The sequence below is a fragment of the Syngnathus floridae genome, chromosome 14, assembly GCF_059516105.1.
Source record: "Syngnathus floridae isolate MCC-2025c chromosome 14, RoL_Sflo_1.0, whole genome shotgun sequence".
Lineage (NCBI taxonomy): Eukaryota > Metazoa > Chordata > Actinopteri > Syngnathiformes > Syngnathidae > Syngnathus > Syngnathus floridae.
Genome location: NC_142426.1, coordinates 11,732,999 through 11,751,219, shown reverse-complemented (window position 1 = coordinate 11,751,219; position 18,221 = coordinate 11,732,999). Strand labels below are relative to the sequence as shown.

Sequence of the window (18,221 nt, the reverse complement as noted above, 5' to 3'; positions counted from 1 at the left end):
TTTGATCTTTCATCTACCTTAGCATTTAGCAACCAAACATCGTCAGTTTGTTGCTTTTAAAAAACAGAAATGTAACTTGAGGCAGTAATGACAAAACCATTGCTGTTTCCAAAAAATACTCGCAGGCATGTCAGCTATTGCCCACTACTTGGCACAGCCAGCTCAAAACCGATAGATTTCCAAAATGACATCATAAATGACACATTGTTATATGCTGATTACCTCATGGATTCATATTGTACTAATAGATTTTCAAGATTCAAGAATTTTTACTCGCCATGTTTGAGCATGCCAAACAAGGAATTTGACTTCGGTGCATCACAGCCTCTGTTGAACATTTAGGTGACTAACGACACTCAGGACATGTGCGAAAATTGACAAATATTCTAAAACATCACCTGATCTTGAACTCCCAGGAAAGTACAGCCTCTGCTGGGCCTTCTTCCGGACAGAGTCTATGTGACTGGTCCATTTCAGGTCCCGAGAGATTGTGGTTCCTAGGAACATGAAGGTGTCTGTTGAGAGAATAGTATTACTGCAGATAGTGAGGGGTGAAAGTGGTGAAGGGTCTCACCTGAAGTCCACAGTCATCTCCAGGGTCTTGAGCGGGTTCAGCTCCAGGTGGTTTTGGTTGCACCAGTGGACCAGCCGCTCCACCTCCTGTCTGGTCTGTAGATTGTTGTAGATCGCTGTCATCGTTCCAAATTTCCAAATTTCTCCCTAAACTATGCCGCGTCCAGGTGCCGTGGCAGAACTTTGAACGGCACATGCTTCTCTACGTTTACTATTAGAACCACGGTCACGATCGCGACTTGCTGCTGCCAAACTTTGGATTCTCTGTTCTCTACAGGTTTGTTTTGGCGCCTGCAGTCACGTGACCAATCTACGGCAAGCCAAGGAGGTTACAATACAGTGCAAAAAGGCGAAGTGAACCCAGTGCGCTTTGTGTTCACAATGCACAGATTAGGTGAACCGTACCGTTGACTTTTTAGCGAACCGTACTGAGAACCGTACTGAGACCACCTCCTGTGGACATTTTAAAGATGAAAGACAATGTATTTTACTCAGTACCTCAGTGTAATACAACCAAGGCAGTGACTCTTCTGTCTACCACTAGAGGGAGCAAATATACCAGGCACACTAGATCACAGTGCTGCTAGCCGCTCAATAAATGTATACAAAACCCAACAAATTGCACACAGAGTATAAAATATAGTTGAGCAAAATGTTTTGACAAGAGAAAACTACACGAATTATAATTTAACTACTCATGTGCTAATTGCAACTTGACACCATTCCCAGTATTCCAGTCAAATGTCGAAATATGTAGTGAATTCACTGGTGAAACAATAACCAAGGCTATTGCTCAAGATGTACCGCAAAGCTTACCTGAAGGAGGCAAACAAGTGAACAAGTGCTCATTTTTGTCTGCACAAAGACGTTTATGGAAATAACTAATTCATTGATGCAAAGGCTTTTGTCCCAACTGTGGGATTGTGGCAAATATTCATGTTGAAGAATTTTATTGAACTACAGAGTAACTTGAGATCAATTTATTTATTTATTTATGTTTTTGATTTATTTATGTATTTATTTCACAGAGTGAAGTATTTTGGTGTCTCAAACTACGCTTTACGGGCATGACTGAAAATGGGAGGGAACAAAGAAGAAAGGTGGACAGGAACAGAGGTCATATCACTCTTTTCCTATTGGTCCAATTTATCTTGAGGGTGTCACGTCAAAGCATCACTGACACTTAAAATCTGCAACAAGACTACAACTTCCTCAGAAAGAACAACTGGATCCAAGCAAACGCAGCTCAAGGTACATTTACGTATTAGTCATAATTAATGCGGATGTCACATAGCCAATTGCATCATTGCATGTGTGATGTTGGATTCTACTGATAAATTGTGTCTGATCATTTCTGCTTGAATTGATTCTCTTCCATTAAATAGTGTTCAAAACTATAGATTACTCTGACTGCTGCAATAAATTGTCGTAATCGATTTGAATAGTTTGTGCAGTGTTTCTGATTAGGTGTGTAACTTTAAACCTAGCGTCATGCAGCATCATGGATATAATTACACTAGGAAAACAATTTTTTCAAAAAAACACTGGCACTGCAAAGCATACAGTCAATGGATAAGCCATCCAGTTAAAATGGTTAGTGAGAAGTTAATAATGAATATCTTGCACTGATAAACAGACACAGACAGATGGCATGAAGCTCACGGAGAGAATCTGGAAATTGGTGAAGCGCTATAAAATGACTGTGATGACGCATCTGTGTAGGTTGTGAAGAAACTAATGTGAACCTTTGTACAGTTTGGCCACTTTGACTTTGTCGTGCCTTGGATATGTTACAAATTGAGCGTACTCCTCTTAAGTTATCGAACCCAATAGCAAGTTTGAAGGACCTTTGGAACAGACTGCAGATATGGTGAACGGAATGAAAAATGAGAAATGTGCATGACATATACGACCCTCCAGAAGGTCACTGTTGCATGATTAGATGGTCCAAGGAGCTTGTAACATATTGACAGTGAAGCTATCCAGTGGAAAGCCTAATGTGTTGGTTGTGCATAAGGTCTATGACATGTTATTTACATTCTCAAGAGCAGGTCAAAGTCCAAATGGAGCCAACAAATAGTCCAGAAATAAATCCACTGAGAAGTGATCACGATCCAAATGATCCTCTGCTGATCAAGAGAGGCCAGTGGGCCAACAAGAGAGAGTTTATTCTAGCAGTGGTTGGAGAAATCATCGGTCTGGGGAACGTGTGGAGATTTCCATATCTCTGCTTCAAAAATGGAGGCGGTAAGAGGATGCAACACACCTTCTTGTTGTAATGAGTCTTGTCAGGCAGCTGTCTCCTCTCAGGTGTCTTCTTGGTGCCATACTTAGTGTTCCTGGTGACCCTCGGAATACCAATCTTCTTCATAGAGGTGTCTTTGGGACAGTTAACGGGTCAAGGCGGAATCACATGTTGGAGGAAGATCTGTCCTTTACTTGAAGGTACATACATTCAACACAGAAGCAGATGACAGAGATTTCTGTTTGATATTTGGATTGCTAAATTGTTTGTAGGTATTGGCTACGGCAGTCTAATGGTCATGCTGTTAACGGTAATGTATTACATCGTCATCCTGGCATGGGGTTTCCTCTACTTTTTTTCGTCCTTCAACTCGGAACTCCCCTGGGCTAGCTGCAACAATAGCTGGAACACAGGTGCAATGTATTTAGGGAATATGCATGTGAAATAAATAAAAATACAAAATACACTTTAACACTGTGAAAGACAAATTCTACAAAATTTTTCAGGGCACTGTGTTGATTATCGGAATGCTCATTCAAAAAACAACATCTCTGCAAATGCAACTTCTTCCGTTGAAGAATTCTGGCAGTATGTATTCTACACTCAGTCAAGCTGGCTCATGACTTCCAGACTCAGAGAGAAATAAAATGTTTTGATTTAGGAGGAGGGTCCTGAATTTATCTGGAGGGATTGAGGAGATGGGAAGTATTCGCTGGGACCTGGCTGGATGTCTTGTGCTCAGTTGGATTCTGTGTTACTTCTGTGTCTGGAAAGGTGTTAAGTCTTCAGGAAAGGTGATCTGCTAAACAATACTGACACACTCAAAAGCTAGCACGCGATAAAAAGTCCAACTTGTTCTGATGTGATCTCCTTACAGGTCGTCTACTTCACGGCCACATTTCCCTACGTGATGATGATTGCTTTGCTGGTCCGTGGTCTGACCTTGCCTGGGGCCATGGATGGAATTCGATTTTACGTCTCTCCCAATCCCGCACGTCTGTCTGAGCCGCAAGTGAGGCAAATATCTTTTCGACTATAGTATTTTTTTCCAAAACTGCATAAATAGTTTTAATCCAGAAGTTCCTCAGCTTCACTTTAACTCATTCACTGCCAACCCAGTTCATACGTCTATAACCGTCAATGGCACATTCATATTTTCATGTTGGAAATACAGTCACTCTATTTTCAGTTTGTGTCGTTAAAATATGGTATATATGGATCGCAGGGCAACTTGAAATTTAATGGAGTTACTTTTAGAATCAAGTCATCAGTCAAGTTATTTATTCATGTTAACCACGGCAACACTGTATACAACACAGGTATGGATGGATGCAGCGAGCCAGATATTATTCTCCTACGCTGTCTGCGTAGGTTGTTTGCCATCTTTGGGAAGTTATAACAAATACAATAACAACTGTTACAAGTAAGAAACACTGATACTCACAACACCTCCTTATTTGGCTCTTCCACGTTACACGTGTGACTTTCTTCATTCCAGAGACACGTTTGCACTGTGCCTCCTGAACAGTTCTACCAGCCTTGTCGCTGGCTTTGCAATATTCTCCGTGCTCGGCTTCATGTCATACGAGCTGGGGATTGACATCTCGGAAGTAGCTGAATCAGGTACGACCGTCCAGGACACCCCGAGACGAGTCTACGTCACTGCACACAAAATCATGCTTTCCGATCGTTGCCTGTACAAAATGATCTCAATGACATATACTGACCTCGGCTACGGCTTGCAGGTCCGGGCTTGGCATTCATTGCTTACCCTCGGGCAGTAGCCATGATGCCTTTACCACAACTCTGGGCTGCCTTCTTTTTCATCATGATTATCTTTCTGGGACTGGACAGTCAGGTGAACCTATGAATATTATTTTACATTTTAACTTACCATATGGCACATGAGTCAAGATATCCATCCACAGGCATGGATTCAAAACAATGACTGCTATTTCACAACAACACTAATAATATTAAATGTATTCCCTCCGCAGTTTGTGTATCTTGAAGGATTGGTCACATCTATATCAGATTTGTACCCATCCATGTTTTTTACTGGACACCGACGTAAAATACTGCTGCTGGTAGTCTGTGGTATTTCCTTCTGCGTTGGCCTCTGTATGGTTACTGAGGTGAGTTTGTTCAAATATGTCCTGCTCTTTTTGATGTTTTCTATTCATTGGAACATGCACAAGGTACATTTTTAATGCTCCAGATTTTCTGATGTTTATTTTATGCCTTGCAGGGAGGGCTGTATATTTTTCAGCTTTTTGACTATTATGCCTGCAGTGGTATCCCGCTGTTCACCTTTGCCCTTTTGGAATCACTTTGCATAGGATGGATATACGGTGAGCTTTGAAGACACACACAATAACGTCAAAATATATCATCTAGTATAACATCATCTGATAATCTTATATCCGTCTTCAAGGTGCTGATAATTATTACGATAGAATCCAGGATATGATTGGCTATCGACCTTCCCTTTATATGAAATACTCTTGGAAGTATGTTACGCCTTTTTTGTCTACTGTAAGTAAACCTCATTTTTCAGTCCACTGATCCTCCAATGACAATTCCAGGAATGCTTGTAATATTTTAACTCTACTATATAAGGCAAAATATGCATACAGCACAATGTTCATCGAATTGATGCAAAAAAGTGCAAAGTTTAACGTCTTTAAAAATAATGTCATTACTGTAAGTTACAAGCATGTTCACGCAACAAATTACATGATTACCGCTCTCTTGTAAGTGTTATGACATATTGTAGCAAAGTTGTTAACTACATTTTCTTCTTCATCTTAGGGTGTCTTACTTTTCTTCCTTGTCCAATTCACCCCTCTGAAGTACAATAACAACTACCAGTACCCCTGGTGGGGACACGCTCTGGGACTATTACTTGCATTCTCTTCAGTTATAATGGTTCCTCTGTGGATTCTCTACAGTGTGGCGAAAACACCAGGATCAATCATTCAGGTGTCATACACATCACAGGATTCATGTTTGTTTTACTTCCATTTTTCTGGACTAGTGGGAATAATGGCACCTCTCTCCCTTTTACTTTACAGAGAATAACAGTGTTGACAACACCAACAGACAAGTCACTCCGTGTGTCAGTGGAGACTAAAAAGTTTAGCTTTGTCAAGTCTTGAAAAGAAGTAAAAAGCAGCTGGACAACACAAAAACACATGTAACATGATTATTTACTGTATTGTAAGGTGCTGTAGAATTTTATTTAATAAAATAGACAATAGAAATAAATTTATTTCCTCAATATTATCCATATATTTATTCTTGTACGGTACAGATAATGGGATGGTTGGATTATTTACCGAAATAGTATTAGATATTGTACGGTAGTAACACTTTAGCAATTTCCCGTTTTGTCCGCTAGAGCGCGCTAGACTCCTGTGGTTTTCCGATAGCCTGTGCGTGAGTGCGTTTGTGTCATAAGATGCGTCCCGTACAAAATTAAAAAAGTTAACCAATAGCTGAAAAAGTGAAGTAGGCATGTTGAAGTATGTGGAGTCACGCGTGTTTTAGATGTTTCCCTCCTCCAAGTTCTGAAGAAGTTGAAGTTAAAGAGGGAAACTATTTTGTGTAGAGAGAAATATTTATTTTTCTTATTTTGTCAAGTTATAAAATAGGTATTGTAAAGAATTGTACTCAGTACTCTACAGTGAGAGTACAATTTTGCCACCTCTGAATGAAGGTTTGACTAAAAATGAAACTTAAGGTAAAGAAAGAGGAGGTAAGGAACACATATTGAGTCTACAAATCATAGTAGTCTTGCCAAACAATACATGATTTGAAAAACAGCATAGAGTGTGCAAGATGAGGGCCTTAAGAAACCACCAACAGCCATGATGAAGTAGGAAAGAAGACAAAAGCTACTCCTGTCTCGTCACAGTAAAGCTCATCTGTTTGAAGAGGAGAAACAGGAGCTGGAGATCAAATTTGTGTTGTGGGCTAGTGATGAATGGCGCGACAGCAGAAAAAAGGGCTCAGGATGATGTTTCTCTTTAATAGCCTGATTGCTCAATTAATTCTGCCCGCTCGCCGCTTGGACCCTTTTAATGTAGAAATGGCTCTATTTGCTGGCAGATTAGCAAAGACACCGGCTGACAGTTTGCACTGCTCAAGGTATTTGGGAGGTCTAATTCATTCATAATGCCACAATGTGCCCCATCTATCATCTCAGCTTTTTCATCCGATAACTTGCCGCTTGCTCCCTCTTCTCATTCCAGCCTGCTGGCTCCTCTGGGGCAGGTGGAGGGAGGTGTGTGTGTGTGTGGAGGGGGGGGCTCAAACGGAACTCTTGCTTTATGTGTGTGCGTTTGTATCCACGCACATGCATATATGCGAGTGAGTAATGCGTGCGAGAAGATAGGAAGTGCGTGTTTGCAAGGTTGTGAGGTCATCAGCGTCTCTTCCACTGATGAATTATATGCAAGCAGGCAAAGAGAGTCAATTATCCAAAAGAAGAAAAAAAAAAACCACGGCCGCCGCGCCGCGCCTTCTGGCCCCAGGGTCCCTTTTCCAATTCAGATAGTGATTTTCCCCAAAATGTAGGGAAAAGAGCATGAAGGAGAGAGTTGGATGATGATGAGTTAAAAAAACAGAAAGAAAACGAATGAAACCCCCATCTGCACCTTTGTGTCCCCTCCCCACCCCGATGGAATCCAGAAGGCACAAAATGCAAAAGGCTATTATGAGGCCTTCAGAGCGCGCCAACGCCACTTATGATGGATGAGTGTGGGATTTAGAAAGGCCTCCTGTCAACTAGCAGCCTCCTCCCTGCTCTCCTCTCACGTGTGTCTTCGATCCAGTTCAACCGGCCGCTGGTTAGAAGACATTTCTCATATATTGTGGTACTTCACACTCCTCACGCAACATGACATAGGGGAAAAAAAGAATGGTTACCTTGAAATAAGTCAAGATAAAAACAAAATGGTGATTTGTTTGTAAAATATCAACCATGCAAAATTTTCATCTAATAATAGTGCCGTGAAATACTGTAGGTACAATGAGTGCAAGGAATATTCATTTGCTTCCACAAATATGTTCTCACAAAATTAAAATATGCAGCGACGAAACAGGTGTACATTTATTACATTACGAATTAAAAATTTGTTGCCACCCATTAGGTACAAATTGTGCACGAAATGTTACAAAATAATTTGTGAAAATGAATGAAATGCAAATTTGCCCGACAGAAGAGGCCTACTTAATGAGACAAAAGCAAAGTGGATTTCACATTTTCTACAGCAACTCATGAAATCTGGAAGTGACTGTGTTCCAAATCACCAGACCATCCTGGTCAAAGTGTTTATCTTTATCTTCACTTGCTTTTTATGGATCAATTTAATCTCTTGGAGAGAAAAGGGGATAATGTCTAAGCTCATAATTGGTGCACACAGCCAACAGTCTTAAATCGGAAAGTCTATGGATGCCAAATGAAATACAATTAAGAAACGGTTCTTAAGTGAATTCAATGAAGGCAGAAGCAGTGGCTTGAATTAAATACTATAAGGTTCTCAGAGTGGGGAGGGCAAAGAGGGTTGATCATGTGGTGCGGATAGTTAGTTAGTTAGTTAGTTAGTTAGTTAGTTAGTTAGTTAGGCCTTACTTCCACTACTGATAACTGAAATCTGTATTTGCCCATCCCTAGACAGTAGTATAAAATTACACTGCATTGTGTTGTTTGTAACTTGACCACTGGGGGCAGTAGGAGACAGTCGACACAAACAAAGAAGAGTTTCACAAATATGTGACTCAGTAATATGCGGTATTTTGTAAGTCAGTTGGTGGTTAAGTAAATGGAGCCGAGTTCACTGAAAAAAAAATCTGACTAGAAAATTAGATCCAAATCCCAAAATATATTAGGTCAAAGGAATGTGAAGAAAAAGTGTTTGACTGGGAAAGTTCAGACTCGTGACCTCCAAATTCCTCTACTGCTGTCTGAAATGAAAACTCACCTCAAAATTTTAGTCAATTGTCTTCTCATCTACACACACTGATGTCATTGTGGCTTTGTGGCGCGACTGCTGTCACGGTTTTCTCGCGGGACTCTCTACCCCTCTGCTTTTTCTCTATTATCCCCCCCCCCCCCACACACACACACACTTACGTCCTCCCACACACACACACATCACCTCTCTTATGCCCCGCGGCGACGTCCGCTCCACAATGGAGAACGACGGAGTGGTTGGGGAAATGATGGCCATTTATAACTGTATCCTGCCACCTCTGCCACACACACACAGACACACACACACACACACGTGCACACAGACACACACAATTTGGTGCTACTCCGATGGTAGACAAAGGAGGAGAGCGCTAAAAGTCACTCGACTTAACTGTACTGATGAGATATTCATCGCAGTGTTGGAATTATTATGTCCGAAAATACTCTATCCGTCCGTCCATCCCTCCAATGTAAAGCAGACATGGAGACTATAGGTGACAGATATCCAGTTTCCATGGTAATTACCTGATTTGCAAATACTTTCGAAACAGTCAAGAATATGAATGTCCGACATGTGTGTGTGCGAGTATATGTGTGTGCGTGCCTGTCACGACACTGGATGGGCTGTCACTTTCTTAATTGCCTGAACGTGACCCCACCCCGCTCCGCTCACCTGGCTAATTACTGTGTCTTTCTAGCCAAGACATTGAAATGAATTTGACTCCATTCATGTGAGGTAGTATATGGCTATGTGTGTGTGTGTGTGTGTGTACGTGGGTGTGCGTCATTGTCGCAACACAGCATGTCAGCTTTGTCCTTCAAGTGATTGTTACACCTAAAGAGGTTCTAAGTCACACTAAACTGATCCAGTGCAGGGCTAATATAAAGATCAATCAAATACATGAAGGCTAAAACAAAAAATAGTATCTGCCAGAAACAAAATATGTGTTAACAAAAGACAAAGATCAAACATTACAATAAAATTGTTTTTTTTTTTTTAGGCACGAGTACTTCTACATTATTATTATTGACCTTGTGTTTAAAGTTCTTCTGTACCAAGAGAAGAAATGAGTCCACAGATCTGTGGGACAAAGTTGAGCCGAATCACACTGAAGCCATACTAATGAAATGCTAATAGGATGCTAACGAGCATTGGGGGGGGGAGCGTGCGGGCAGGTAGGAGGTAAAGTTGCCGAGCCAGCGTGCAAATGGGTCGCGCTCTGGTGAGCAGTGATCCAAGCACCCACGATGCCTGGATGAGAGCGAGAACATTAAGCCACGAGGAGATGAGAGCAACAGCGGGAAGAACCACCCCTGTGGGCTAATGAATGCTGATTAATTCCTAAATTACATTTCACAACTTTGTTTGGCTTTTTTTCTCATGGTCAACATTAGCCATAGTAGCTACTGTTAAAAAAAACTTTTGTTACTTGAATAGATGAGTCCAGTTGTGAGGCTAAATTTTATTCAGAGATGGCTTTATGTGTCCCTAAATATATTTGTGACACTAAAAAAAAATGGGGTTTTATTTTAAGTGCTCTATTTTCATCCCAGGTCTGTCATTTAAAACTCATCTAAGTTTTAGTACTTTTTACAGACCCGTTCGAACTGGTCCATTTTACAAAAGGGTAGTTTACGCCGTTGTGAGAGTGGAGTGAAGCCAATAAATTCTTAGAGAACTTTGGCTTGAATCCTGTGGCACGTTGAAGAGTGCAAAGTGCATTTACAGACGTCCACGTGTGGCTGATTTAAAATTGGCTCGGAGGATCACAGATGTGTCAAATGGGGCCATCGGACATCAACTTTGAGTGACACTGTCATGACATTGCTTATTGTTGTCATTGGGGTTCACTCTGGCATTTTTATTACCTGTCTGCCAACGTCCATCAAGAATGATGCTCATTAGGTGTACCTAAAGTTGTGGCTTCTGAGTGTAGAGATAGGTGTATGGCCTTTGGGCTTCCCCCAACTCATACACATCAGTGTTAAGAGAGCCCCAAATGTGACGACGTGCTCATGCACGCCAGCGTCTGAAGAGCCGGCGAGCGCATGCGAGGGGAGAGGAATGATCATATTTAAAATAGGAGACAGGACTCCATTTCTTTCCGAAGCAGCTATTAATGATCTTTCATTTGGATCTCATCACAGATGCGGCCCGGGGAAAATTGCTTTCTTTGCGGCCGAGGTGTGCAAAGACGTGAGACAGGATAATAGTCGATACGTGTTTTGGAGTGGAGAGAACAGCACCGGGTACACGGAATTGACAAATTCCCGTGATGGCGATGCCACCAGAGAAGGGGATGAAGCGAGGGAGAGGAGGACGGGGAAAACATTGGAAGATTGAAATTTATGACATTGAAAATGACTAGGTCCCTCTCTGCTCTGGCTTCTTCGGTTGCACTCAACCTTGCAATGAGGGCAGATCAAACAAAAATAGGCTATTGGGAGGTCGGGTTGGTGGGGCGGGCAGGCGGGCGGGCTGAGAGAAAGGCAATGAAGGTGGTGAAGGGTGGGGGGGAGCATGGAGAGCAGAGGAAAGAGGGATGCAAGGCAGAAGTGAAGGTGGACATTAAGGCAGCAAATGATGATGTTGTCAGTGAACAATGTAAATGGCGGCGACACAGTCAACAGACACAGTCGGCCGGGCCGGGCTCTCTCTCAGCCGCGTGGCACTGACAAATGGAATATTTTGTCAGGACTTAATCAGAGCAAAATGGGCTTTCGCCTACTCGCCTGTTCCGCAGAGAAATGATTGCCTGTCGCTTCGCTCGTCCCAGTCGCTTCCTTTTGGATGAGCGTAAACGTGGCCGGCGAACCCTGCGGGGGGTCACATTGGGGTAATTGATCACTCAGTTTTTACATCATATCACTGTCTCCAGCAAATATTTTGATTGGATGATGAATGTAAAAGGGGCAAACTAATAAATAAGAAGTGATGGATTATGGAATAGGATGGATTATGTGTACAGTGTCAGATTTTATTTTGATACCTGATCCCATACTCACTTACACATCACTTAACACAACTCTTAATAGCACATCACGATTGTAGAAACCATCAAAACTATACAAAATGCAAGATAACAGCTAGAGCTCGAGCGATCAATCGGACACGCCGATATTAAAATCCTCCTTCAAAATTCATCCAGTCTGCTAATTGTTACTACATAGAATATAATGTTATTGGAATTGTGGCACTCATGTCCATACTGCGTAGCACTCCACACAAACAGCCTTCAGACTCTCAGCCCGCGCTCACTCCTAAAACCTATTAGTTGTCATGAAGGCCTCATTTCCTACAGTTGCATTTGATAAAGCACCCTCACGTTGGCCCACAGCAGCACGTATAGGCCAACAGACAACGCTGACATGATCTATTTCTCTCGTGATGAATGCACCAATCTGCTGCCCTGTTGCCCTGTCCACCTAATTTGTTACCATGTGACACCATTCACGCGGTTTTCGATGCAGAGGAAGCTGCCTACGGGGTACGCCGACACTGAAGGTGGATGAAATTCTGCCTGCTTTTTTTTGGGGGCCTTCATCAATGGTAAAAATCTTTGATCAGTTATTGGAATAGCAGTACAACATGAAGACAATGACAATTTTTGGAGAGACAGGGATGTGTTAAAACTGAGTAGCAGTTGCACTCGTCAATATCTATTTATTTATTTTTAATTTATTTGAATGAATTAATGTATTTATTTATTCACAAATGACAAGTGCATGTCAGCAACAGTGGTGAAATGAGCCGGTGAAGACACTGCAGATTAATAATCTCAGGACCAAACTGACAGGAGTACAGTTATAACTTTTCAGGATCACTAACAAGGAGGGAAGGACATGAAAAAGGAAGGGATGAAGAGCTCTGGGTCACGCTTAGCTGAGAGTGGATCAATAGAGTGTGAGATATGGCTGTGACCAGCCTCCAGGCCCGACTAGTCTTATGGCAGCTCAACAAGCCATTAGTGCTTTCCTTCACAGAAAAAACTCAAATAGATCGTATAGCTGACATGTTTCAATTTCAGTCTTGCCACAGGTACCTTGAAAATGTTATTTTACTGATTACTTGATTTTTTTTTTTTTTTTTTAAAAAGCAACAAAGCTACTTTAGTTAAATGCATCAGATGCCAACAACCTCACTTAACATAATATTGACAACCAGATCTGCCAATACTTAATGTGAAGTAAAAAAAAGATATAGCGATATTTAATAATAAAGTTTTGTTTGATGAAGAATCAAATCACGGGAACAATTTTTGAAGTCTAGTGTAAAAAAAAAGAAGCTTTTTAATCTTTGATGACTTTCCATCCTAAACCCTCACTTTAACTACTGATGATTTTCAATAGCCTGATTAGCCACCCACACACATACACGCAGTCACACACACACTAATCTATATCAGACAAATGAGGCCGGGCTAACTGAGTGGAGCAAGAGAGAAACAATTGACGTGGCGAGAGAAGGCTAATTAGCGGAGGCTCATTAGTAGTCTAAGAGAAACTGTGATTAGGGATGTTTGCTCACACAGCATGCTGCTTCTCGGCTTAATGGGCCGGCCCGATCACTACATAACTTTAGCCTACAGCGTCCTACTGAGCTACCGAGAGGAGGGTGGGACGCATTAAGAAAGTGGACTGTATAGGCCAAAATCATCACTAAACTGACTGATGCATAGGATTTATAGTGTCATACAAGATTGTAAAAAAAAAAAAAAAATACTGGGAATGGCAAAAAAATATATTGTGGCTTCCTTTTATAGAATTAATTTGATAATTAAGAAGGTTTATAAATCATGTCTAGCATCCGCCTGCTAAGAAATATTCCATCCCTTCACTGCAACCTTCACCAATGACAATATGACGACTCAACACCCCCTCCCCACAATTTAAAAGTTTACCCCTGAGCCCGAGCGCTCGTCTTTTTAAAGCCTTTCACTTAAATCTGATAGGAGTCCAAGCACTATTGTGATACGATTTCCCCCCACCAAAGTCCGTCCGTGATCCCGCATTTCCATGAGTCCCTCTCGTTCCACTTCCTGAACTGGGGTGGATTGTCTGGAATAAACTCCAATCCTCCTTAAAAGAGGAGAGCAGGGGAAGGGGGAAGAACGCTGAGAGGATCAAGGATGCGAGGGCCAAAGCAGGGGATCCGACGGAGCACAAAGTCGAGTTAGCGTCTCTGTCGCTTCCTTGATTTCCTCTGGCTGCTGTCTGATTATCTTCCCAATCATCCTCTCGCTCACATTTTCGATCCAGCCATGGATCCATCCAAGCACGCGTCCATGGCTGGGTGCATTTCCACTAGTGGCCACTGTGCAGCGCTGAAAGCGTGCGCGTTTGTGCAAGTGACAGTGCTGATCCGTGTGTTTGTTTTGTGAATCCAGGATTTGCTGGGCTAGATTAGACAACAAAAGCATATGGAAAAGATAAAGAACACTTAGGTAATGGATTTTGGCAGACTCTCCAGCACAGGCGAGAACTCATCCTCTTTCCCATCTCCCATCTCTCCTCCTTGCCGCCTGCTCTAAATATGTTTATTGTTCTTTACCCCGCTATCAAACTCTGAGTAGAGAACGGCGCCATCTGTTTATGAGGATACTTGGAGGCAAGACAACAACTATATATAGTTTTTTTAGTTTAGCTGTTTTTTTTCCCCACCAACTGGTGAACTGAATGATAATTAATAAGCACCTCATAGCGATTACAATTCCAAATAGTCACATTTATGTAGTTTAATAATAATATATTGTTTGTTTACATGATCATGTTAAATCTAGATTCTAGATAATTATTACTTCATATGAACATCTTCAAAGTGTGAAAAATCAAGCCAACGTCTCCGCTCCCAAATGCTATGCTCATATTGAATTTGTTGGATGCTACTTCAACTTGGAACTTCCTTGCATGTTTTAGTCGTGGCAGTACATCCACCGAAAGCCTCCCTCCAATAGTCGGCCACATAGACTCTGTTCGGAAGAAGGCCCAGCAGAGGCTGTACTTTCTGAGACAGCTCAGGAAGTTCAACTTGCCACAGGAGCTACTGAAGACCTTCTACACTGCCATTATCCAGTATATCCTCTGCACCTCCATCACTGTCTGGTTTGGATCGGCCACCAAACAAGACAAGCACAGACTGCAACGGACACTCAGGACTGCGGAAAAGATAATCGGGACCAACCTCCCATCTATTCAAGACTTGTACCTGTCCAGGACCAGGAAACGTGCAAGTAACATCTCTACAGACCCTTCTCACCCAGGTCACAGTTTGTTCGAACGACTCCCCTGCAGACGGCGTTACAGAGTGCTGTACGCCAAAACCAGCAGACACAGACACAGCTCTGATGAACTCACACCACTCAGTCTCAGAGATATCACTGGGCAATCATACCCTGTTCTTGCCACTTAAATGTTGTTAGTCATCTGAATGTTGTCAATCACTTAAATGTACAGAGGCTGAGATCAACTGGAGTCAAATTCCTTGTTTGACATGCACAAACTTGGCAAATAAAGCTTATTCTGATTCTGACATCCCAATAAGCGTTAGCGACCAACTAGCTTGCAAGCTAACAAACAAATCCCAGAATACACTTCACATGGTCTTTTAAATTTAGTCAATCCTTAGAAATAATTATTTGCAGATATGCAAAAAGCATCATTAGACACATGTCGTGCATACAGTGAATGTGCACATACAACAGAGGGCTCTTAAATAACACGGAGCAACCAACGTGAGTTAAGCAAGTCATGTGAATGATCACCTCCTTGTGGCTGTTATGAATACAAATTGAATTTGCGCCGCAGCCTGGTCGCCGTCATGCCTCATTTGATTTATTCCTTAATGAACATTTTACAACGGTGGAGATGGGGAAAATATTTCCACAGCAAATGAGACATACTTGTATCGCTGTTCATCACACACATATATACACACGTAGCTGCTTTAGATTGAACAAACATCGTTCCATTTGGTAATGGAGACAAAGAAAATTTACATTGTAATAAAAAACCTGCTGTAGATAACTTCTTGCCTCTTTAGTACCGGCACTCTCACAATTTGCTATAAAATATTTGCGCCAGTAAACAACATTTCCTGCGTCTGACAGCTCGAATTACAAACATGTCATACAAAGAAAAGACATAAGGAGATCTCCATATTGGATTTGGGCTCTAAAGCCTCCTCATTGACCGTCCGCTGTGACAAAGGTGCTACAGGCCACATTGTTCAATAGCTACTTTTAGACAGATTCCACACAGAAAGCCATTTTCCTGTTAATGTTGTGTAGATAATACGCAATTGACTGTAGGCCTGCTAAATAATGCAACGGCTTGTTTGGGGCCATAAGGAGAATTTAAAGAGTATTGATAGGCTAAGCTGCCAAGGCGCAGAATGTATGCAGTCAGAGAGCTCCACTCTGTATTGATCACGGAACACGCTGAACTTCTTACAAGAAGGAGAGGAAAAACATTAGTGATAAGTCAGTGAGTGTCGAAGTGGAGGAAGAAGAAGGAACCTGACAACAACATGTGCTGTGAAAGTTAGTGTTAGAGTGCACCACTCTTTGTACTAAATTTTCAGGAGAACAAGCTCGGTGCTGGCATGGGGAAGGAGAGTGGTGGCCATTGCTTGTTATACTATGTTCTTATGTAAGCCTTTGTTTTTTATAAAGTATTTTGGCTGTCTCGTCATTTGCTCAGACTTTTTAGGAGTTTATATATATATATATATATATATTCTATCTTAAAGTGTTCACATGATTAATCACAAACACATTTTAACTTATTCATCACATGATTTGTCCATTTTTCTGCAAAACATGCAAATGTCCAAAAGCTCACCAGCTCCTTCTTCTGTCTTTACAAGCCTTTGTCCTGCAGTCTCTTTTCCCTTTGTTACACACTGCTTGCTCCTCAATGTCCTGTATGTGAGTGCCTCCAAACCACACTGATTTTTTTCCAACATCTCCACCTGGTGCACTTAATCAGCTGCCTCCAGGCAGGAAGGAAGACACACCCTAACCTGAGGCAGCTCAGCCAGAGAGGGGTGCGGCCTGCATCTCAACTCAACAGTAAAACAAAAAAAATATATATATATATATTATATATATATATGTGTGTCAAAAGCCCACACATGAAACTGTATGTTGTTACCTTGTGTGAACATATTGCAAAGCTAGTAAATTCTCCTAAAATTGAGGTATTATTTCACTTCCAACTTACTTTGTTACTAATCTGAGGAAATCTATTTTTTGAAAAAAGAAGTAACATCTCTCATGTGACAAACATCCCTTCAGATGGTGTCAGATGAAATCTGTTAAAGCCGTCTGCAGGAGCAAAACAACACTTAGAAAAGATTGGTGTCACCTATCCTTCACTTAATATGAAGAAAGTTTGCATTTAATCTGTTATGATCGGTGTCAATAAAGAAGAAAACATGTTTTAGTGTCGCGGGCCCATTAGTGTGTGCGGGGCCCGGGTGATGTTGCCTCAGGCTGTGTGCTTAGTGGGGATTGTAACGCTACAGCTTTAACAGCGGATTAATGCAGTATGGCCAAATGAGAAAAACAGCCTGTAAAGAAACAAACACGTCGTAATTGATAGAGGGCAGATCTCGGAAAGAAAACAATTGCTTACACTCTTTAAGGGAGTTCTCGTTTAGGGAAAAGCTTCAGTTTGTCATCAATTTTCCTCCTGCGGCCGCAATTTCTAAATATGTGCAACTGCAGCCGCAGAATATCCAACTGTATGACGATGCTCCTTTAATGGGCTTGTTAATATTAATTTTTATTTTATTTTTTTCATTGGTTCATGTTCTTTCAATTGATATTCATTCTCACTTGGCCCTGCAGTGCATTCCAACCTTTGATCGCAAAGTATTTGCGCCAAGATCAACAGTGCCCCTGCTGGTTGCAGCCAAATAGTACACTCCATTTTGCCTCAATTGCTTCCGGACACGATTAATCAACAATCATCTCTTGGCGATATTTTGATTTCTTCTGCAAGTATGTCAAAGGATCATAAGTTCACTCAAAATGTCGACCTTATTTGAGTGTAATAGCTCAACCTCTTTAGGCCACCTCTCCTCTTCTAGCCTCTGATGTCTCCACTTTGCATGATAAACAGCTTTTCTGTGGGGCCCCATATTTATTTATATGTGCAGCATGCGAAGGAGAAAGTATTTCAATAAGAAAGTAAATAAACAGTCAAAATAGATGGCTGGGGGGGGTAATAAGGTTAACTAGTTTGCAAAGCGAGCGTCAGGAAAGGGCAAAGTTAATGACTGCGGACGCAAAGCTGCCGGGTTACTCGGCAGTGTGTCCAATACTTTAAGTAATAGCGTTAATGGCGAATTTAAAGGAATTTAATTTCCAACATCAAACAGCGGCGCTCTCGGAAAGCCTCCGCCCTGTCGCCTGCGCATGTTGG

General features: G+C 41.7%; 1 protein-coding gene and 1 long non-coding RNA gene across 3 annotated transcripts; one reads left to right on the top strand and one right to left on the bottom strand.

Annotated features, from left to right (window-relative positions):
* Positions 1 to 1,601: 1,601 nt before the first annotated feature.
* LOC148387790 (uncharacterized) lies at positions 1,602 to 16,792 on the bottom strand. Of its 2 annotated transcripts, none has more exons than XR_015862467.1 (6): positions 16,635 to 16,792; positions 11,529 to 11,612; positions 4,546 to 4,664; positions 4,263 to 4,480; positions 3,141 to 3,220; positions 1,602 to 2,952 (listed from the first exon to the last, which is right to left on the bottom strand). It is a non-coding gene; the product is annotated as an uncharacterized LOC148387790 (long non-coding RNA). The 2 variants fall into 2 exon arrangements; XR_015862466.1 differs by having other exon boundaries at positions 1,602 to 3,011; positions 16,635 to 16,791.
* Positions 1,616 to 6,085, top strand: LOC148387791 (sodium- and chloride-dependent GABA transporter 2-like). Its single transcript, XM_088395657.1, has 14 exons — positions 1,616 to 2,820; positions 2,884 to 3,018; positions 3,091 to 3,231; positions 3,325 to 3,406; positions 3,480 to 3,612; positions 3,696 to 3,830; positions 4,138 to 4,241; positions 4,317 to 4,441; positions 4,564 to 4,676; positions 4,816 to 4,953; positions 5,067 to 5,169; positions 5,253 to 5,353; positions 5,630 to 5,800; positions 5,893 to 6,085. The coding sequence occupies exons 1-14, from the start codon at positions 2,571 to 2,573 to the stop codon at positions 5,974 to 5,976; spliced, it is 1,815 nt and encodes a 604-aa protein (XP_088251783.1). The 5' UTR covers positions 1,616 to 2,570; the 3' UTR covers positions 5,977 to 6,085.
* Positions 16,793 to 18,221: the final 1,429 nt, after the last annotated feature.